The sequence below is a fragment of the Mchenga conophoros genome, linkage group LG16, assembly GCF_057382185.1.
Source record: "Mchenga conophoros isolate Kocher_MC1m ecotype Shallow Benthic linkage group LG16, M_conophoros_male_GT1.1, whole genome shotgun sequence".
Lineage (NCBI taxonomy): Eukaryota > Metazoa > Chordata > Actinopteri > Cichliformes > Cichlidae > Mchenga > Mchenga conophoros.
The window spans coordinates 26,622,719-26,646,228 of record NC_140541.1 but is presented as its reverse complement, the minus strand read 5'-3'; the positions used below and the strand labels follow the sequence as shown (position 1 = coordinate 26,646,228).

Genomic DNA, 23,510 nt, shown 5'->3' with positions numbered 1-23,510 from the left:
GTGGAACAAACAGTCATTACATTGCAAATGAAGGCAAGCCTCTGTGGCTGTACAGTAAGGATTTAGGAGGGTTGGCTGCGCACTTCATTTTTAGAAATTATTCCTTACCATGATAAAAGATACAGCAGACAGTTTACATTGTGGTTTTCCATTTCCTCAAATAGGCTCATCAGTGTTGTGTTATTGAAGCTGTTAAATGCTGATTTTTGTATTGCTATTTTTTGTGTTGCAAATATATATTTTTTAGCAATAATATGAATTTGGCGCTTGGTTAAAGTTCTAAAGTTTCAAGTACAAAAAAAAAAATCACATTACATTTATTTATTCAATTATTTTAAAAGATATATTACTACTTGGTGTTTAAGATGTTTTTGAGTTTATATAGAATTAAAATCAGTGATGAATGTCAGCATTTTATAGTCTGGGGCTTATTTATCTCTTTGTTTTTATTATTCATGGTTATGAAATTGGCCTTTTATAAGAATTAAACTGCACATTCAGTACACATAAAATCAATATATTTCACATATACTTTATTTTTTTATACTAGAAAGCAGATTTTGAAGTAGAGATACAGACATCGCTAAGAAAATTCTTTCTTCATATTCGGTACACTGTTCTATAGAATTAAAGCTATCGCCAAAGAACATGACTTTGGCTGATAAGATCATTCAAACACAACATAGTCTCAACATAGTCCCAGTGTCACCAATTCAACTGTCACCTGATGATCATTTGGTCTTTTGTGCGTTTCGATTTCAACTGTGAAAAACATTAGAATACCTTTACATATAACCAACATTGCAGGTGTAAGATAAACAATTCAAATTCAAACAATAAGAAAAGTGTGGAAGTTGAATAGTTTTCTAGGGATGTTTTCTGACCTTTAGGCTCTTTAATGTTGCATCAACAGATTTCAACATTCAATTTTTATCTTGCAATAAAGAATTTTATTTGCAAGTAAGGTACAGTTTGCATGTTTTGCAGAAAACAACACAGTATTATGTTTGTCTTCCTGTTTAAAAATGAATGAAATAGGCAAAGCAGTAAAACCATGTATAGAGAAGAGAGAAAGTCATGCCTTAAAATATACATTGAATTCTTCACAGCAGTGTGCCTTCATGTATGGTCACTGTTGAAAAAAGGGGCTTAAGAATACTCCAACTTCCTTCACCATATTCAGTGTTAAACTATTTTAAGTCAAGAGAAATGATCATAGAAATTAAATTCAATATGCATCTTTTTTTCATAAATAAATCACATATTTTAAGACTTAAAAATACACATCCTATGTAAATACCTGAGAGCCCTCATATCAGAAAGTTGGTATCGATATCAAAGTTGTTCAATCAGCACACATATATGGATAAATGTTCATTTTCAGTGCCAAAATATACACTGTTTGTATACTGTTTCTTAAAAAATACAATGCACCCGGAACCCTGCCTTTTACATTTTTTGTAAACATTTTTAAATAAAAAAAAACACACAAAATTCACAAAACTATTTGCAACATTTCAGCAGAAAAATAGACATTTACCACACTGTACAAAAACATTCCCCCCGATCTGTAACAATAGCAATAATCGTTCAAGTAAAGTCCTCACTCACTAGGAAAGCTGACAGAAGACACTTTTTTTTGTTATGGTTTGTTTTTTTTGTTTGTTTGTTTATATGGCTGCTTCAGTAAAGGAAAAAGAGTAAGTCAAGAATCTGTCAACAGATAAGTAAATAGTTGGAACTGTGATATACCTGTACCCCAAAGGATGTTACTAAATATAACCTGGAGAGTAAGTAACTAAAGAGTAACTAAAAAAACAAAAATAAAACAACAACAACAACAACAAAAAACCCTGTAATATATTATCCTACATTTAGTTTAAGCTCTGTTCTGTCCTGGGATAAGGAGAGAAAACCAAGGTATCCTTAACACAGATTTTATCACAGGATAAATAAACTGACTCCTTTTTTTCTTTTTTCTTTTTTTAGAAAAAAAAATAGGAATAATATGACAGAGGAATGTACAGAGTCAATATCACAGCTGCAAGATGTAAACAATTTCTAGTGCCAAAACTTTACAAATAGTAAGGTTTTATGCAAGCTGGGCACCATTTGCGCATGAAAAGAAGCAACATGTAAACAGAGAAAAAGCTGCCTTTTGATTACGAGTAGATACTGAACAAAAAGAAAAGTTCACTGAGTTTAGCCTTAGAGCATAATAGCCTGCTCATAATGTTAGACAATACATGTTTAAAACTCATAATGCCAACGGTTTTGTGAGTCCATTAAAAAAAGTACATGTTCATCAGGCAGCAGAGCAAAAACCGACACAGTCCTAATTTCCAGTGTCCTGCTCAAGATTTTTCCCTCAAACAAAAGTCTAACTTTTGTTCTGACAATGATCGTTTGAAACAGTCACAACACTTAAAAATTAAAACTAGAAAACATTTGACATTTCTGCTTTAAAGAGACATAAAGTGCATGACCAACTGTACCAAGCACAGTCTTATCGGAGTCCTTTCACAGCAGAGACAGTAACTTTGAAAGAACTGGCTTTGACAATGTACTGCTAAATGATGGACAAGCGAGTTCGGAGGTTGTAATACTCCTACTCTATAGATTTGGGATGCTACAACTATCAAAAGAGCCTTCAGAGTAGTAGTACGTGGTACGCTTCTTTAACTCCGCCTCCTGCTCATGCTGTCTCTTTCGTGGTCCCCTTTGTAAAAGGTCATACATGAATTTGGTGACATTATGGCGATGCAAAGAGTAACATTCAGAGAATGAGGAAGAGGAACAGACATTAGTGTGTATCTGTGTGGGAGATGGGGCTTATGAGGAGCGGAGAAGGGGCAGCCTTAAACAAACAAGATCAGGTCGATAATACCATATTATCACATGACAATTTTAGGAATTTAGCCTTAGAAAAAAATACACTTCCCCATATTAGTCATGTCTACAAACAGGATGAAAGAATATATTACACATGCACAGACAGACAGACCATCCCAATTAATTCAAAAAGTGGATTAGATCAAAAGGAAAGGCATACAGTAAAGCACAAAGTGAGGTACAATAGAGAACATCCAGTGCTGTCACTTTGGTATCCACTGCCATAAAGAATCATACTGCAGCCAGGTAGTTAAATGACTTCAAGATTGTTAAGGGCTTCTATACCACCATCATGCTTTTTTTGTCCATGTGGACAACATTTCTGACAGTTGTTTTTTTTTATACTCAAAGTTTAAGAATATAGCAGTGTACTCAAACTGTAAGCAACACAATGTCTGAGTCAACAGGACACAGTAGTATTCCGCAGAAGTACAAAGGAAATTAAAAAGGTATTTGGACATCTTACCCTGAAAGTGTAGAGAAAGAAAACAATTGAAAAAAAGACGCCCTCAACTGAACTTTTAAAAGTCACAGATACAACAAGAATGACTAGGCAACAGTTTTTATGTTTAACTTTCAGAGTGATTTTTCTTATGTCCTCTTGCATTTAAATGGTGACTGATTATAACAGAGAAAAATATGTCTCAATATAAGCAACAATTTCAGTTTCATGAACTATAAATAGGATCATTTCAAAATGTAAGACAAACTGAAATTTGTCTTAGATAAATATTTGAGATAATTCATTGTGTTTCCAGTGCTCTGTTAAGCAACCTCAAGAACACATTAGACATTGTGCTTTTCAACATGTTTTTCTCTTAAACAGAGGAGAACACTTTTTTCCCCCAATCAAGATATTTCAACTATGTTTACCAGCTTAAACACTGCCCTAAAGTCATTTTCATATGTTGCTTTAGATAGTCTCTTTTTTATTTGGCAGGATTTTAAAATTACAAAATAGACAAGCCACCAACAGGAAGTTGGTGGTTTTCTTTATCTGCGCTAATGGTTCACAAATGCTTTACAAGCCCCTGAGAGATGGAAAAACATGGGTGGTATGATATGGTAAGCTAAAACATGCACCATTTGCAGAGAGTTAAAGTAACATAATACAATAATAATGCCTTCAATATTTTCAACTGCTCATTATCAGATAGGCAGATAGCAATAGCTAAAAGACTCTCCTGAGCTTTTGCACAGGAAATCACATTGTTTATCATTGTTTATAATGATATGCAAGACAATTTACTCTGAATTACAAAATGTGATAAGGTGGTGTATATATATTTATGGGGGCTAATAGCATTTTCTAAATCTAGGCAGCAATGCACTTGCATACCCACTGAGAATAGAACCAGAATGCATTCAGTATATTTACTAACATCTGATAGCATCAATGATCAAATTTTTTATAAGTACAATAATGAATAAGTGCTACTATTTTGTCAAACATAGTGATGTTTTTTAGTGACATTATACACCACCTGCAGCCTTGACGTTTGTCTAGTAATCTGAAACTGATTTTTATCAACCACACTGAGCCCACAGGGCAGAAACAAGTTCTAATATACCATCTATATGCATGCATTATGTCTTCAGAATGAAAACGGTTAAAAGCATGATGAGAGGGAAAACACAAAAGAATATACTTCAGAATAGACTAAAATGAAAAAAAGAAAAACACTTGTCAATGCCCTTTGACAGCTGCTCTAATATAGAATCTAGTAAGATTTTGAGAAAAAAAAAGTCCTTCCTTTACATTAATCGCAATTAAATAGTACAAAATGTGTCTTTGGCCCATACCTTCATGTGATTGTTAAACTGTTCAGATTCGCAATAAGTAGCTTAAAAAGAAAGTCTGTGATTGTGCTACACTTGTCTACAATACCATTCAACAATACAGTCTCAGAGGAGATAAGGACGGATATCAGGGTATTGCTCCTTTCACTTCTTTGTCTATCCCTCAATTTTCTACCCATCCTCTTACTGGAAGGTGTGTTCACCCCGTACTATGTGAGAGGAGAACTCATAGCGGTCCTTGCTCCGGTGACCACAGATGTTGCACTCCAGTGGATCTCTGTATCCGTGGCAACCCATGTGGATGGTGTACATGACATGGTCCAGGAAGAGCACTCGACAGTGCTCACACTGGAAGGCCCTTAATTCCTGGCCCTCCCGTCCAAACACCCGTATCCCTTCCTGGCTCACAGGCCTCTCTGTTGCCAGTCGCATTATCCCAACCCCGAATCCTGCCCCACTTCTAGGTGATGCATCTCTCATCCGCTCACCTGAAAAGACCACTGCTGGACTGCCACGAGACCTGAGGCCCACGGGGGCATTGCTGCCATGGTATCCCTGCCTTTCCTGAGGGCTGCTGCGAGCTGAGTCAGCAGATTCAACACCACTGTTGCTGGGTGACTCCTCTTGCCCTTGTTGGGGATGCTTACCTGGCCTTGTTAAACCAGTTGGGCCATTTGAGGTGGGATGACCGGGGAACTCATGGGGCTGAGGCGGCTGTGTTGGTAGTGTGTCACAGTTTCCTGAACGTTCTGTTCGTTGGCTCAGTGGCAGGACATGGGGGAAGAGTGGGTTCACAATAGGCACCACCTCAGCCATAGAAAGTGGAGGACCTGGATGGTGGAGCATGGGGCGTAGGGTGTCTGATCCCAGGTATGTGATGGCATTGTTGATAGCCTGGTCCATCATGTGGGGTGGCATCATTTCAGACTGCTTCTCATACTTAACAGCCATGTCATAGCTCATATCAGGATAGCTATAGCGAGGCATCTTTTCACCTGTAAACAGCAGAGTAGTTCATGACTGCATGTAAATAATGATGATGGCAATTTCTTGTTAAAATAAGATATATATATAGATGCAGCAGCATAAGTGGCAAAAATACTCTTATTTTTATCTTCAGTCAAGAAGGAAAATTAATATGTACAAATGCAAATACTGATTGTAATTTCCATTCTAGACAGTGAATGTTATGGCTTGGTGATATTTTGAACTTGTTTTTCACATTTTGTGCATGATGTTTGAGTCTAATGAGTGGAAAGCCCCATCCATCTACGACTGCAGTGTTTAACCCCTCGAGAACAGGGATGCGGTAAGCTGTTTTCTCTCGATAAGAGCAATGGCAAAGTTACAGGTGTACGTAACCACAGAGTGAAAAAAACACTTCCTTGCCTCTCAGTCAGCTTGCTCTAGTTGCTCAATCTCATCTTCTAATAGTGTGGCAAATTAAAAAAAAACTGTAGGCCAAAGCTATTGTGTGATATTATATAATACAATATAATGCAAAACTATGGAACAAGGGGAAGACAAATCAAACTAAGTAAGCTCAAAAAATAAAATCGGGTAAGCTGATAAAAACAATAACATGTTATTAATGCTCAAGTAAAATCATTTGCAAGACTCCTATAAACCAATTAAATTAATCAATTCATTGTTGAACAATAATATATTTAGATGATAACAACAGCATATAGGCATGCTTTGTAGGTCAGAGTCGTAAAAAAGATCACTGCATGCAGAACATAATACAACAAATTATTTCAGTTGGTACTTCAACTGCTAAACCCCAACCTCCTCCCCCCCCTCCCACCCCACTCCTCTGAATAAAACATCATATGAAACATTTGTTTTTTATCTTCGTGGTAATTAGAGTAGTCGATTTGCTGACTATGTCTGAAATGCATGTATGACTCACCCACAAATTTCTGAGGTGTGGTGCTCTTCCTCTTGCCTACATTGCTATGCAGTCTTTCAATAACAGGTGGCCGATCAAAGGTGGCCATGGTGGGCTCTGGCATGGGCCTTGGCTCTTTTGGAACGTCACCTTAAAAGGAGTGAACAGGTGATAAGAAGGAGCACGAATACAGCTGGGTGTTTAAAAGGAAAAATAAATGAAGAAATGATCGGGTTTAGAATAAAAGTAAGATGAATTTTGCTTAGGGCAAGTGCAGCTTTATATTATTATTATTTGCAAAATAAATAACTTATCTGAGTATTTTGTAAGTATACTCAGATAGCAAAAGTTGCGCAAAATAATATATCAGTCATTAGTGCTTAATGGTAAGGATTATTTCCAGTTCATTCAAGAATTAACTTTACTGTATTATATGTACGTTTACTGGTTTCAATTCTAGTGAATTTTTTTTTACCTGTGTAAGGCCCACTGTTGACATTAGGATCCAAGCCGATACCCTGCAGGTAACCATGGCAACGCTCTTTATGTTCCTCTAAAGATGTCCGCTGTTTGTAACTCCGCCCACAGTAGTTACACTTGTGCGGTTTGCCGACTAAAAGCAAAAACATTCAGTCTATTAATTTCATTCATCGCTGTAGACAGAGAGTGGGCAGTATCCAGTGCCGCAGTATTTAGGTGGTGCGTAGTAGTACACACTGTGAACAGTAAGTAGTACAAACAAACCAAGACCAAGCTTCTGAGATCATGGAGGTTCCACTACTAGTGTGATTCCACACAACTATTGCCAGACAGAAACACAAGTTGTGGGCGACCAAGACTGTTGCGCCATAAAGTCTGCATTTCAAAACGCTTTGGTCTGTGCAGCAAACTCCCACTGCAGAGGCATAGCATGAGTAAATAATGGAATTGATCATGCATCCCATTGTGGCGGTAGGAAACTAACTCCAGGTTAAACTGCTATGGAGGTGGAGTGTGATTCATTGTTCTATTTAATTAGATTCCTTCCTACGAAGAAAAGTGAAAATATAAAGACTCATTCTTTACATCTGTCTTAGTCCACTCATTTCCTTTCATACGTCACGTTTGCTTCAACAAGCATTCAACACACCAATGAATTATTGGAGGTGATTTCTGTTGTTTAAAGAAGTTATTGTACACTATCCGGGCAGTTAGTTATCAGCTTACTTGTGAGCAACACGAGCTGTTTCCATACTGACATGTAAGTTGAGTCAAAAATGGTTAAAAAAAATAATAATTGCAACATGCTTCAACAAGCGAAATCCCAGACACTGCAGAGGGAAAGATCTGAGTCCTGCGTCAGAGTATTCTCAAAATTAGAATGACTCATGAAGTGAACTGAAGACCACAACAGCTAACCAATATGACAAACATGGCACCTTTGGCCAAGTGATGTAGACTCATGGTGACAGTATTACTAGAAGAAGATGTGATCCAGTGCTCTTTTCACTGTGAGAACAGAGAAACCCAAAACCTTTCACTTTGAGCATGGAGGTTGTAACACACATACGAGCAGTCACACAAACTACACACACATTTAGAGCTAGGTGACAGTTCACATGTTAACAGAAGTACTCTTTCTCACATAGAAAAGGCGAGTGGAGTTATTAAAAAAAAGAAAAGTTTCCAAATGTTACGCTGTCTGTGCTGGACTTTTCCTTTTGATGATGTGAATGAAATAAAACCCACTTGTTACACAATGACATGACCAGTCATGGCCAATCTTACATTTCTTGCGTGAATCATTTAAAAGAATAATAGTTTTTTTCTGCCGTATATGTCATTCAGTACTTCTGTGGTCTGTGAATGACACTGTATGGGCTGAACTTGAAACTGGGGTTTATTATCTTTTTTTTCTGAGTATGAACAGTTACAAGAGTACTGCATAATGACAAAAGGTTTCAATATTATCAAAGTGTGGGTAGTGTGGAAGTGTGGTGTATATGCAGGGTCATCTCAGCAATATTCATTTTGGTAATGAAAGAGTAACTTCAAAATGAAACGTCATCATGGAAATAATTGCCTTTGCTTTCCAGCCGTGTGGTACTCTAACAGTGGAGTAGGCAGTATTCAGTCAACAAGACTCACTCCCTTGTTCTCAGTGGCTATACAGATTCTCACTCACACTACATAGGCTTCATTACTTTTTCATATTTATATAACCACCCACACACAATCTTGCACAGATGTTGAGTGGACACATTACAGGTGCTATTCTTATTCATGCAAACAGTCCACTGTGAACTCAGACCCACTTTATTGACGCCATCTGGATAATAAATAAAAACCTGTTTGAATTTAGACCTTAAATAATATAAAACCCTGTCACCTGATTTTCCTGCATTACTATTTTACCAATCAACTGTGCCTGAATGAAAAATGTCATCTTCCAGTATAAGGTTTAATCTAGCCTTTGTCTTCACTGTCTCTCACCGTAGTCTTCCGTTTTCATCATCTGACCTCTCTGTCAAAGCTTTGTATTTCTCTTTTCTTTCTACCTGTTCTTCCTGGCAGGGCACCAAACCACAAATGCCAGGATTCCAATAGTCGTATAATGAATAGTCCCCGAACACAGAGAGGGAGGGAGTCAAGATTACACACGTCGGTCAAATATCCAAATCGATGTTCGGAAGAGTCAAATTTAGAGTCTACGAAAGGACAAACAAATTCAGATCAACAGAAGTGTAACCAAGAAAATGGTAATGAAGGTAGGTGACAAATGTGACAAAAATAAATAAGATGTGTGTAAAGGAATCATGTAAGTAAGGATTTCTAAGAGCAAAATTACACCTGCACGCACACGAAACTGTACATAAACATATGGGCATACACATAAGCACAAAAGTTAGCTTTAACAAAGAGAACTATATATGAGTAAACCCTGCGGGGCATCACAGACAGAAATGACGGTATTGTCTGACCTTGATTTCAAAGGCGCAACAAAAGGGAGAGCACATCCTCATATAGGAAAGTGGGTTACAGTTGATACAGCCAGCACTCCCCATGTGTTTCTCAACAGACAGATAGTTTCCTCCTTAGCGACTAAGGAACAGCGTGTTTCTTGGTACCTAACCACAAAGCACTCACTGTGCCGTATATAACACGCAGATAAAAAGAAGACATAATCTATCTAAAAGACAAGGTATGGCCTCACCAGCCAGCATAAATACTACCTAAGAGGTTAATAGTATGTTGAAAGGGTTTGGGCTTTTTAAAATAGTGTACCTCAATATCGAATGCTTATGTCGACTGCATATATATCTATCTATATATATATATAGATATATATGTAGATATATATACACACAAAGTCTCTTCTGGTTAGCACAAGTGGGCAAGTAAAAAGGGAAGAAAAGGGGCTGAGGAGGAGAACACTTACCAGCATGAGTGCGCAAATGACCAGTGAGGGCATCGCGCCTCCGGCAGGCGTAGCTGCAGAAGGGGCATTTGAAGGGTTTTTCACCTGTATGGAGTTTGATGTGTCGTAGCAGGTTTCCCTTCTGGGTGAACGACACACCACACTGGTTGCACTGGAACGGCCTGTCTCCTGAGAGTTTCATGAACAGGAAGTCAATGCCACAATCACTGTGGATATTTTTTTGAAAGTATCAACAAACCTAAGAAGACACTGTTTATAACTGGATTTTTTTTCCCTTAATATTTTAAAATATGTCATTCGAATTATTATGACATGGTATTTGACTCTTTGAACAACTTGGTAGTTGCCAATGAACAACAAACAAAATAATTATTCAGTACAACTTCTGACCGTGATAATACATCACATAGTTACAACACAAAAACTTGATAACATGAGCGTAGTGTACTTGCGACTCTCTTCTGGAAACTCTTAAGGAATCAAAAATATATTGTAATCAGCATTAACATTAGCATTAAATATACTTTTGGCTGAAGTAAAGTTACAAATGCAAGTGCTACAGTGTCTAATACACAAGCACATATATGTATGGACTACTTTAGACTACTTTTAATCTGGAGATGGAAAAGAGAAATATGACCTGTGATAACCAGAGTACTCATGGCGTCAACTGAAACCTGTTGCGGAGGATTCCAAGGATATTTTTTTCCCTTGATAATAATTCCAAGACAGGGCTATTGTTTCAACCAAAGAAAAAAGAAAGAAAGACGGCAGTCCACACCCACTGTCGAGGAAAACAAATGGTTTCTGACTCACTCTAAAGGAGTGGAAACTGCTGGTTCCCCTGCTGGTTTAATGGTCGGAACAAGATAAATTCTTTGTGGATCATTCATCTCCAAAGAGTTTTATAAAAGATATGTCAATTATGCTAAAAGGTTTATTTAAAAACCTTTAATGCCATTTGGAAAAACAAAATGAGTACCGTTTGATCGATTTCCTGATTCGGCTGTCACATTTGGCCCAGATAACCCATCCTGTACGTTGCTTGGGCTGCCACTCATGGATTCCTCTAGTGCTACTCCTTCTTCCCCTGTTTGGCCTATTTCTTCCACTGCTGGACTTCTGTTGTCAGACTCATCCATGATTTCTTCTTCTTGCTTAATTGTCAGTTCTGAAAAAACAAAGCATAGTACAATCCTGATGAGCCTGATGGCACGGCAAATGTTAGGTGTATAGGAGAGTTAAAAATCTACTTTTACTATACAAATGCTGTCCACAGTGATCATGAACCATACCCAAACCCAGGCTGGCTACACAACTCTGTCAAAGGTAAATATGCATTACAATAAATTTGGTCAGATTGAATTGTAATGGATGGAGATGAACTAGGTGAAGGTAAAGGTTGAGCCACAAGGCCGAGTCACTTCTGTAAACTGAATTGGAGTGCAACGGGCTGATTTAATCTGTGTTGGACTTGCTATGTACTGTAGACAAAATGAATATAGGCTAGAGATAGAGAAGATTAGAGGTACAGAATATAAATAAAAATAATTAAAAAAAATTAAAATTAAAATTAAAAACATTTTTACATACCAACTGATCTCATAGATAGCATTGACTTGACATGGTGACAAGAAGAGACAGAAAGGGAAAAAAAAGAATAAAACAGGCTGGTCTAGTTTCTGGCTGTCCCTGGGAAGAAAGGGAGTGCCAGAGGCCTTCTCTGGCTGCTGCTCAATAGCAGTGGGAGACCGGCTGGATGGCAAAAGCAAAATATTGTGTAATATTATGAGTGCATCTGTGTGTGTGCGTGTGCGCATGCGTGCATGTGCGTGCACCGGTGCGCATGTGCATGTGTGGGTCTGCATGCTTCTGCATGTATGTGTGTCTGAATCTGAGCTGGCGGGAAACGTATCACTTAGTTTCTAGTTATTGGTTACAAGCATTTAGCAATAATTTAACATAAAAATACTAATTGTAATATTTTTCTAAGGTCTTCTACTCTTTATAGAATAAAATCAACAAACTCAACACAGCAAAACATTATCACAAAACATCATCTTCAGTCATTTAAACACAAACGCTATCTTAAATACGCCATGAACAAGCAAAATAAAGTGTTTACATTTATAGTTTATTACATTTGATATCTTTGATCTCTGTACATCTGTCATATGTAGCAATATCAAAGTAATATGCACAGGGGTCAGTTAGCTTTTGTTGTGTAAATTATATTTTTAATTTAAAAAAAATCACATGAGCCTGAAGTGCTTTAAAAAACATTCAGGCACTACATAAAATCTTGTAAATAGCTTTTGGGGCTTTATAGGTTGCACAGGCAAGGAGTATACATTATCCAACTACAACTAAACAATCCTGGCTATCTTATTATGGGATTTTATAAAAATCAATAATATAAGCATATGTGGTTGGATTACTAAAGCCTCCCATTAGACAGCAGTTAGTAATTGTTCTCTTTGACATGAAGTTAATTCTCACAGGCCAATATGAGATATGCATAAATGTGGTCATTGCAAGTGATTGAATCCATGCATATGCATACAAAAACAGCATTGTTCAATCTAATATTGTATGTTTTTCAATGCCACAGTTTGTACAGAAGAACACTTATCCCAATACCCAAGTTGCAATCGAGCCTGTCTTCGACAGCTGTATCCTGGCAACACGGAGCAGACCTGAACGTCCTTGCTATTCAGCTCCTTGCATCTTTACATCTGTCTCTCCAGTGTGGCAGAGTGGAATGCAAAGATTGGTCAGATGAGGATACGCTTGAAACAATCCGCATGACAAAAACAGCTAGGAAAATCATCTAGATACTGTTTTTTATAATTACTACGTCTCCGTTCAATTTACGAGTTATCTGAATTTTCATATAGTGAACAGAAAACCTAGAATCATGATCACTACTGATTGAGAAGGTGACCGAACCCCAAAAAAGAAATTCAGGCATCCCTCAATCTGTCATGTAGTCAGCTAGAGTGTAATCAGCGCATAACACAAATATAACCCCCGTACGGTTTCTGCTTTTGCTTGCAAGTTTAAGAAATTTGGCACCAAAATTTGTACCCCTTTGTGCTTATTGTCAGTATATGATGAGTAGTAACACAACTCTTTTGAAACAAAACCTCAAATGGCAAGCATGTTAAGCAACTGAGACGATGACAACAGCTCTTATTGGTGAAAAGTATTTCCCTGTGAAAACCATCGCACAGCCCACCTCCCTGCATCTCTAAACATGTGGGAGATAAGCTTCCCCTTTTTTTCACTGAGGTCCCTTGTCTTACTTTGTTTCCCCTTTTCTTACTTTGCTGCTTCACAGTGACACTGCTAGAGATGATCTATAGATATAAGTCAGTAGGCTGAAAGGAACCAAGCAACACTTCAGACCAAGTGCAACATGATATAAGATGCAACAGGGCACATTGTTTGCACGCAAGCTTTTACTGTGTAATCTACAGCCCCTTGGTAACGCTGCTTTCGTCTTCAGGTATATTTTATTCGATAATTTTCTCACGAAGCTTCTCAAATTTAAGACAAGAATGTCATTCTAGCTTCATGCTTTGGATGGCTTTTCCTCCACTTTTTTACAATTTAAAGTTTCCACACAAATCAAATGAACATGTGTTCCATGCAAGATACCAGAAATATTATCACAGGCATCTGTTTTCTGATCTGCTCACATCTGCCATGGTAATTTACCTGGCGCAACCAATTATAAATGTATCAGTTATGTATTCCATAGTTACTGATGGGAAACAGAGTATTCTTTGTTTCCTTGCAAAACTTTTTTTGTGAAAAAATATCTTAACGCATAGCCAACCTGAATCATCTAATGCTGATTTTTAATGATAAAGTGCCTCTGCTCATTCTACAGCTGTTCTTGGAAGACTGCAGAAATGTGTATCTAATAACTGAGCACTCACCACCAGGGGAATTAGGACCCTGAGGAACTGTCTCTCCATTAGGTGCTGATATATCCGCCAACATTCTCGAGTTCTCCTTACCAGGAGAGCATTTGCCGTTACCTGGGAGACACAGAAACACTGCAATCTGCATTGTGCTGTAGAATACGGTACTTGAACAACAAATGCCACTGTTATGTGAAAAATGCCAGTTTTCTTGATTGTGTTAAATTGGTTATGTTACATCAAAAGGTTTCAAAGACTGAGGTTAAGATTGAGAAAGTTGCTGTTGAGAAAAATAAATGGTGTTATTGAGGATGACATTAGAGACTGTGACAGCAAAATACCAGACCTTACTGCATGCTTATTTCTGGTCTATGATCTTAATGCAGGTAAATATAGTGACAATAGAACAGAAATAAATATAATGTCTCGATTTGACATACTGAATAAGATTAAGAAGCCTTCTGCTGCTTGCCTTCTCAGATTGAAAATGATTAATTTCTTCATACTCAGATCTATTTCAAGACCTATTTTGAATAGTCATTAAGGTAGTCAATATCCAGAATGCAAAACCAAACTACCCAAAAGTTTTTACCCACCTATGTGATTATAATGTTCAGCAAATGTAGATCAAATTGCATTCTCTCAGCAGTTTGTACAGAACTCGGGCTATGGATAGCCCGGTGTCCACTCAGAGGGAGAGCAAACCAATCCCTTATCCCCTTACAGCATGGCCCCATCAGGGTCACTAGAACAATGCAGTAGCAACAGGCAAACACCCCTTCTGACCCCTTAGGAGCCACAGTGAGAAATACTGTAAAGTATCCATTGTGGTGTCACCACACTATCAGTCCGATTTAAAAAGGATAGCTGCAGCTATGGAATCTCTGTAAAAAATCAAAAGAATATGATAGATGCTTCCTGTGAATTGCTACAATGGTGCACTGTTACAATTTGTTTTTTCTGAATATGTCTAAAGTGACCCCGCATACATGAAAAAAGAAATCTGTGTCAGATCTTTTCTCTCTTTGACAGCTCCTCTTAACTTGACAAGCTTTTTCTGTGGCATTGTTCCATTGTAGTTACAGCCTCACTGAGTGGGCTTACTGGGAGATGCTGTCCAAGACACAATCCCTGGGCCTAGGCTCAGGTTGCACAGGTTGGGGTTGGAGGAAATCTCAGGTGACCAACGTTGGCTATCCCTTGGCAATACTGTCCTGGAGACAGGAGTGGCCCAGATTTGTCATGGAGGATTTTCCATTACTGTAACAGATGCTGTCAGACACCTAACAGTACCATGGTAATCTAGGTAATCCCAAATCTATCTATCCATCTATCTATCTATCTATCTATCTATTAGGGGTGCAACGATACACAAAATTCACGGTTCGGTTCGGTTCGATACTTTGGTGTCACGGTTCGATATTTTTTCGATACAAAAAATGTTCATGCCTTTTTAATTTGTCATTTATTAAAATTATAAATATATATTTTAACTCAAAAGTACAGTTTTTAAATTTAACCCTAACCCTTGTGCGCGTTTTTTATTTTGACAGCGAATGCGCACCTGCGGACCACTTATGTGCAGCCCTGGTTATTTAGCTTGTCATATTGCAGCCACAGAAATTCTTTTGTCCATGAAACCATAAAGCTGCACTTTCTTTTTGCCTTATAGTCTGATTTGTCATAACTTCTCCGTTTTGTGGTAAGCTTTTCTTTGGCTGTCACTTCTTCACCCCGACCTGTCTTATTTGGCTCAGCAGAACTAAAATATATATACTGCTACTTTTACACACGGACTCACATAAGCTCAGCGATTCTCTGCGCGATCAACCTCTCACATGTTTAAGCTTGCTGCGGGAGATTTCACTTGTCATGTTTGCATAGTAAGCTAACGATTAATAAGACGATGTCAGAGGAATTGGTGAACAAATTATCATCACTCACAGATCAGTGCTGTCATTGCAAAGTGAAAGCAGAAAAACAAGCGAAAATTCAAACGCGATTTCAATATGTCACATATTGACAGTGGCTCACCGATGCCAATGACATAATTACCCAGCTACATTTCTGAAAGAATGCAAAAGCATTGACATATTTTTTTTTCCTACAATAGCCCGACGGGCAGGGCAGAGAGATTTTTGTAGCCCGACTGGAAAGATGCTAGCTCCGGGACGTTGGGCTAGCGATTTTGCAAGCCCTGTATCTGATTGAGGAATCACTCATCTTTGGAAAAGAGAGTTTATTACAGAGAAGTGTCTCTTTCCAAAATAAAAGCTATACTATCCGCTTCTTCTGGGCTATATTCTCAGCAGCATAAGGAGAATCACGTGCTAACAGCTGTCTAAATGACTCGGCTAAAGTTAGTAGCATGCTTGTTGTTTTTGTCTTTGCACTAGGATGATGTCGGCAATGTGCAGTCATATTCGTTGTGTTCCCACTAGTGCTTTCAGGTTAATCTCGTTGAAATGACCTTAACACCACAACATGGCAAATCTCCGTTAACGAGCTACCGCCGATCGCCCCGTGCACGGGGCTAGACGGCCAACACGTTAACGAGCTAACTGCGCTAACACACTAGTTCACACCAATGTAATTAAGCATTGCATGGCACATCCAACATACTGTTTTACTTTAGTCCATGACTCGCTTACCTTCAGGGTCATACCTCACATGAAAACCAAAATAATTCCAAACGCCAGATCTGAATGAGGGTGGGGGAGGTCCATCTTGCAAGGAGAGCTTAACTTCTGTCTCGCTAGCTTGCCCTGCGCTCTTCCTCCTGACTATGCTGTCTGTGTTGAGCGCTCAGTGGATCTGCGCTCGACAGTGCAGCCTAGGCGGAGTAGTCGAACGCAGATTCACTGAGCGCTCAACACAGACAGCATCGTCAGAAGGAAAGTTGATAAAATAAATTACAAATGTTGTATTGTTCGATACATATGCGTACCAAACCGAAAGCACTGTATCGAACGGTTCAATATCGATACGAATATCGTTGCACCCCTACTATCTATCTATCTATCTATCTATCTATCTATCTATCTATCTATCTATCTATCTATCTATCATCTATCTATCTATCTATCTATAACAGACATATCTAATTCAATCCAGTCGCATGCGGCAATTCAATGTATATGTATATGTTGCATGACAACCTGCTAAAATTTAAACTGAGCATCAGAATAGGGGAAAAAAAGTGATTTAAGTGACTTTGAATACAGTATGTCCAAAAAAAAATCCAGCGAATGGCAGTCCTCTGTAAAAAATGTTTTGTTTTATGACAGAGGTCGGAGGACAATGGCCAGACTGCTTCAATCTGAAGGAAACAGTAACTCAAATAACTTGTTACAAAAAGGTATGCAAAAGAACATCGCTGAGTGCACATCATGTTAAACATTGAAGCAGATGGGCTACAGTAGAGTAGAAGATGACACTGGCTGCCATTCTGTTAGTTGAGAACAGAAAACGGAGGGCTAGAGTTTAAACAGGCTAACCACAACTCGACAACAAATGATTGGAAAGTTATAGGTTTCAATTTCTGCCTCAGTACTCAGATTTATAGGTTGCGATTTCATTTGAACAACATAAAAGTGTGGCTCCATTCTGCCTTATATCAGTGACTCAGGCTGGTGGTGGTGGTGGTGCTGTGATGGTGGGGAATAATTTTTTTAGCACACTTTGGGCCCTTTAGTACCAATTGAGCATTGTTTAAATGCCACTGTCTATCTTGGGATTGTTACTGACCATTTCCATCCATTTATGACCACAGTACATATCACAAAGCTGAAATCATCTCAAACTGGTTTCTTGAGAATGAAAATTGGTTAACTGAACTGAATCCAGTAGAATCCCCTTGAAATATAAATCTATACCAATCGATACATAGATACATAGATATCACAACCAGTGAGTTTGCAGACACAAACTTTTAACGTTTTACTGGCTGATAGATAATACATTTGGGTATGGGTAAATAATAGACTCAGACACACACGTATGCTTTCATGGACTGAGGTTTGCGTTGGTGCCCCTGGTTTGCTGAGTCAAATCTGTATGAACAGATTAGGATATCAAACACTTTAATCTTACGGAAGAAAATGTTCTTTGAGTAATATACAAAATTGACATGATTTAATGTGTTGGCAAATGGAAAGGAACAAATGTGTACACATGAAACTTGTAGGTGTAATAATTGCTGACTTCACTAACACACAGTGAGCATAGCTTATAAAGTCCAATCATTGTCCCAGGATAGCAAATGGAATTTCTGCTCTTATAACTTGTTTTAAGTGTCAATATCATACATACTTATTCAATTTGTCAAATATAGGCAATTTCTGAGTTTTATACCAGCCATACATTTGGAAAAAGGAAGATCGGGGACAACAAACGGCTGGAGAAGACAAGCTATTACGAACATCCCAGATTAGTTGGACTCCCACAGAAGTAAAGATGGGGAGGTTTTTCACTTAAAAAATCCTACATCGAGAGTTGTTGAAAGACCTACAGACTCTGGAGAAATCTGTTCGCGTGCCCAGAGGAAATCATTACATAATCTCAGGATACTACTGAAAACCACTATCACTGTGGAACACAGTTTAGCAACATTACTATGCAAAAAAAAATTTAAAAAGTAAAATTTAAAAAAAGTGTTGCCTATATAAACAAGATTTAAAAACACTAGCACTTTGTTCGGACCTGAGTTCATATAAGATGGACAGAAATGAGATGGAAAACTGTCTTGTGTGCCGTTCCAAAGCAAAACCATATGGGGATTCATAAGTGCACACGGCATTTCTTACAATGAGTGTTATACACAGTTTTCTGCTTTTAGTTTTCTTTTGCAGCATAACCATAACTTTTGCAGAACAGACCTTGCTTATATCAGCAAATCGATACCACACGACATTCTGTACTTATGACAACAGCGAGGCTTTGAAGTAAAAGAGGCTTGATGCTAAGTTGAGAAGGCTGCAGATAAAAATAAAATAAAAAATAGACAGTTAAAAGATTTTTTAAAACGCAAAACAAAGCATCGAGAAAGTTGCGTCTTTTATCTAGCAAGACTAGAAAGGCATTTTTTTATAGTATGCTAAATGGTTATGAGTAGTGTTAGCAGAAGTCGGGATGCAACACAGAGGTAAACATGTCGCTTTCCTAAATTATTTGAAATATGTTGCTGCCATAAAGTTCGAAATTAATCTATGTGTCTTAAAACAAACAAATACATGAGAACAATATAATGTCTCCCTTTTAACGTTTTAACGTTTGATACGTTGTCTTTGTATTTTTTTTTTAAACGTAGGAATTACAAACCACTACACTCAATTTTTTTGTTATATTTGTAACATAGTTTCCCAGAGATTTTGGAAAACGTGTAAACAGAGTGTTTATATGTAACAGGGGATGCTAAGAATTAGTGTAGTAGGGTAGCTGTGTACATGTGGAAGAGTACTGAGTGAGACTGTGATGATGTGTGACACAAAGGTAGACTACTTGACCTAAATTTTCACCCACAGTACACAGTGCCTCGCCAAACCTAGGAGAAAGTCAAAATATATGGGAGCAATGACAATTCCATCTAGTATCCTCCAAAGATGTATGCCTTTTGAAAGATATATAATTATAAAAATATTATTTCAGAAGTGACGCACCGACAGGCAGGGAGAAAAAGAGCCTCCATTTCTTTTTTCCACCTCCAAGACTATTCGCCTGTGTGTTCCTGCAAGCGCAAACCCCAAATGAAGACCTAAAAGTCCCCACAGATCATCAACAACATGCTACCTGTTTTGAAATATGCACACCAAAGCGAAATACATGGTGTGGAGGGGGGGGGGCAGGGAAGATATTCAAGAGACCTGCCCAAAGGAAACCAGCAAAGGGCAATGGAGCACCACAAAGCGCATATCCAGTATCTGCTTCGTTCAACAGGATGTTGCTAATGCATTTTCTCTAACTTTAAGGGGTGAACAGGAAAAAGGCTGCACTTGGGGGAAAATCCCTTAAAATGTTGTGTTGTGATTGCAAAAATGTTTTGGGGTTTTCTTTGTTTTTTTTTCATGGTTTAAAAATAAATCAATTAAAAATCAAATGAAAATTTTTGGATTCACTGTGAAATTCAAAACCACTTCTTAAGGTCAAAGTTCTCATAACGATGCAATCATTATTATTCTCATATTCAGTAGAATATAAACATGCATTTGAATATATGCGTTATAGTGTGTCCTTGTTTATAATGTATGGGTCACAGTGTCAATTGAATGTAATAAATAATACATGTAAAGACTTACTAGTACGATAGTCTTTGGAAGTCTCCATTTCTAGGGCTCTGGGAGTGCTGCAATAGAAAATTGAGATATTACTGCAACGTTTACATTATTAATTTGTCTTAATTCTTCATTTGTTTAACGATGAAGACAAACAGATAAAACTAAGTGACACAATGAATGATCACGTAAACCTGCACGATCAAAGCAATGCATGTGCAAACTAACTGCAATTCACAGCAGCTAAAAAGCTTTGTGTGTATAACTTCCACTCTACAGAAGTTTATTACAGCAACAATAGGTCTGTGCTGTTTTCTTTTTAGAGAAGTAGTCATGTATATTTAGCAAGTTACCCTGTGAACTATTTTAAATGTGTGAACAGCCGTGTTTTAGTTTCACATTCTACAATGAAAAGAGTGCTTGTCTAAAAAGAAGTTGAATTGTTGATTTCATGGTTCCTTTATATCACCTGTTTCCACGAAATTACATAATCATTGTACAAACGTTATACATTTCACCTATCTTTATTTCAGGTTAAATGAACCCCTCAACTATTTGAGCGAATAACAAAACGGGCAAGGGAAGATGAACCAAAATGTGCATCATGCTGACAGATTAATCACTAAAATTTATTACGTTACAATTTGAACTTTGGTGCCAAACAAAGTGACAAAGCAACCAACACAATAAGTGGCATCGCCTCAAAACGAAACACAAGACATTCAACTTTCTAGAAGGGCAGTGTAAGGCACGCTCTGTTTTTAACTGAGTGTTGGTGTAATGGGGCACATATGAATAAGTTGTAATGGGATTTCTTATTTTTATATGTTAGAAACTGAAGTTTGGTTCAATCGTTATCGCTCAACCTCCTTTCATTGCTGAGTCTAAAAATGTTATAATTAAGAAATACAAAGTGACTTTATAATCATTAGAATTTGGAAGCACATAACAACAACAAAAACTCTGATATTATTTAAACGTGTGGAGTGTCACAACAACATTACATTGTATCACTGCACAGCTGCTGGCTTCCTTGAAGAACATACAACTAAGCTCTTAAATAATGAGAAAAGAGGGCAAGACAAACGCAGAATCCACATCCCCTTTTTTCATTTCCCATGATTAGATATTAGATACTCTAATAACAGTTTACTGGTGAAAAGAAGTCAGCCACAATTTTCTCAGTACATACATGAGACCTCCTCTTAGCTACATGGGGGTAATCTTTGGCCATTTTATAGTCACAGCAACTAGGCATAGCCATTTCTTTTAAACAGTGATTATTTATATACGATAAGCCACTAAAATTAAAAGTGAAACGTGAAAGTAAAACAAGAAAGTAATGTGGAGTGAATAAAAAATATATATATTCACATAATTACCTTCAAGAGTCTCCCTTGTGCAAAAATTAGTTGGTGCTTTCAGTCAAGGACGGAGGAGGGGGTGGCAAGGTGTCTCCACCTCCCTTTAATGAAACAAAGAGTAAAATATGCCTATTTAGTCCAGGGATGTCTCAATACGAAAGAAAGGACTTCTTTTTAGATCGACACGTCTCATTAGCAGTCCACTAAAAGCGAAAAACATCCTCTAATTCACATGAGTCAGCTCAGAAAAAATCATTGGAAAGTTGAGGAGGTGCGCGTCGATAGTGTCCTACAGGTGAATGTCAAAAGCTTCTTCTGCGTGCGTCCCGCACAGTTTTCCACATTAAAAAAAAAACGACACTCGCGCTGCCCCACCAAGTTATACACTCACTGGATGTGACTGTAAAGCATTCCATTAGAAGTCGCACGACTCTTGTCTTACCCCGTGGACTTTTGCAGTAGGAACAAAGAAGTGGAAAACTCAACAAGTTGGTAAGGAAAGAAAGAGAAGGATCAAACTGGATCCACCGGTTCCTAAGGAATTAGCCATAGCGACAGGGAGCAGCCAAGCTATTTTGAACAACCAAAGGACTGGAAATCCGCGGGTAATGATAATAGGCAAAAAGCTACTGTGGAGATGTGACTCAAGGTCAAACCGGTAGAGCTTCATCTGTTTTAACTGCTGCTGCTGCTGCTGCCAACAATAGGAATAATGTGATGTAGTGGCAAACTAAACGGCGGATAAAGTCGACAACAGCAATGCGTCCAAACGCTAGCCAACGTGGGGCACTGTCCCATCAGCCATAATAATAAGTTAAATTATCAGTTTCCTTTTTAAATAAAGGCCTTCCACTTTGAAACTACTTCCTACTTTGTCTGCACGATTACTTTAGGAAGCCAAAAATATTCAAACTAAGAAAAACAGCAAAAAGGCAAGAAAAGTGTATTTTGCAGATCATCAGGCAAGTTAAGTAGTAAGCTAAGGACAGAGTGCATACCTGGCTGGCAACAGCGCATCTCTGGAAATAACCATCAGCTGCAAAACCGTAAAGCGACTTTTTGTTCTTATAGTGGCAACGCGCTGTTTCTCGTGTTAAGTGATTTTTGCTGGCTGTGTTGCCTGGAAGGCTCGGAGCTGACTGACAGCTGCAATTCAACAGGTTATCCGATCACCGCAGTCTACAGCAGAGCCCGTCTGGCTTTCCATTCATCAGACAGACGCTCCTTGTCTGCCTTTGCTGCAGACATGCGCCCCTAGCAGCTCTGAAGCGTCTGTAGCCAATTGATAGCCGAACGAAATTCAATGGCTATATCAAAGCAGTTACCTAGTTCAAACAGGAAACCGATTCACGCACTAAGGTTTCTCCCGCGCGCTCTCTTTTTTTAATTTACCTTAAACACGTAGGAGTTTATATAATCCCATGAACTTGCACACTGATCCAGACTGAATGTCTCGGCTTGAAACGGAATTCATTCTTGTCCGACATCTAACATGCAGCGCGGACTGACAGGTATGGTTCCGCAGCGGCAGCAAAAGCAACAGTTGTTACATCCACCACTGACTTCCTCTTCCATCTCCTCCACAGACAACCAGCACGAGCTGCTATTCTGGGAACTTGGTCTGACACAGAGAAACGGATCACAGAGTGTGGACCCAGTCTGCCTCCCTGCTCGGCAATCGATTAGGTTACAAGGGGCCTCTTATTTCTAAGGCTGTTGCCAGATTATATCCCTGTGACGACAAAACATAAGTGGCATAGTCTATTGGGGGTTACCGTGTACTCAAGGGACATGTAAAGTGACCACATGTTATGTATATATATATATATATATATATATATATATATATATATATATATATATATATATATATATATATATATATATATATATATATATGTATATACACATAATATTTATCACTAAATTACTACAATGTTATTGCAT

The 23,510-nt window shown here is 38.1% G+C and overlaps 1 protein-coding gene across 2 annotated transcripts; it reads right to left on the bottom strand.

Annotated features, from left to right (window-relative positions):
• Nucleotides 1–526: 526 nt before the first annotated feature.
• Nucleotides 527–23,184, bottom strand: ikzf2 (IKAROS family zinc finger 2). 2 transcript variants are annotated; one of them, XM_085249506.1, is made up of 9 exons: nt 22,956–23,184; nt 21,582–21,664; nt 20,224–20,270; nt 13,946–14,047; nt 10,984–11,172; nt 10,002–10,169; nt 7,059–7,196; nt 6,605–6,733; nt 527–5,687 (listed from the first exon to the last, which is right to left on the bottom strand). In XM_085249506.1, exons 3-9 carry the CDS (start codon nt 20,249–20,251, stop codon nt 4,876–4,878), a joined length of 1,566 nt encoding a protein of 521 aa, XP_085105632.1. In that variant the 5' UTR covers nt 20,252–20,270; nt 21,582–21,664; nt 22,956–23,184; the 3' UTR covers nt 527–4,875. The 2 variants fall into 2 exon arrangements, with proteins under 2 accessions (XP_085105632.1, XP_085105633.1); XM_085249507.1 differs by lacking the exon at nt 22,956–23,184 and adding an exon at nt 22,562–22,832.
• Between the last annotated feature and the right edge of the window lie 326 nt (nt 23,185–23,510).

Bases quoted from the DNA above. Each gene is read 5' to 3' on its own strand.
- ikzf2 (XM_085249506.1), bottom strand. From the start codon at position 20,251: ATGGAGACTTCCAAAGACTATCGTACTA. The intron at 14,048-20,223 runs GTAAGTCTTTAC...TGTGTCTCCCAG, and splicing joins TTCCAAAGACTATCGTACTA to GTAACGGCAAATGCTCTCCT. The intron at 10,170-10,983 runs GTACTCATTTTG...TGAAACTCTCAG, and splicing joins ATCAGGAAATCGATCAAACG to GAGACAGGCCGTTCCAGTGC.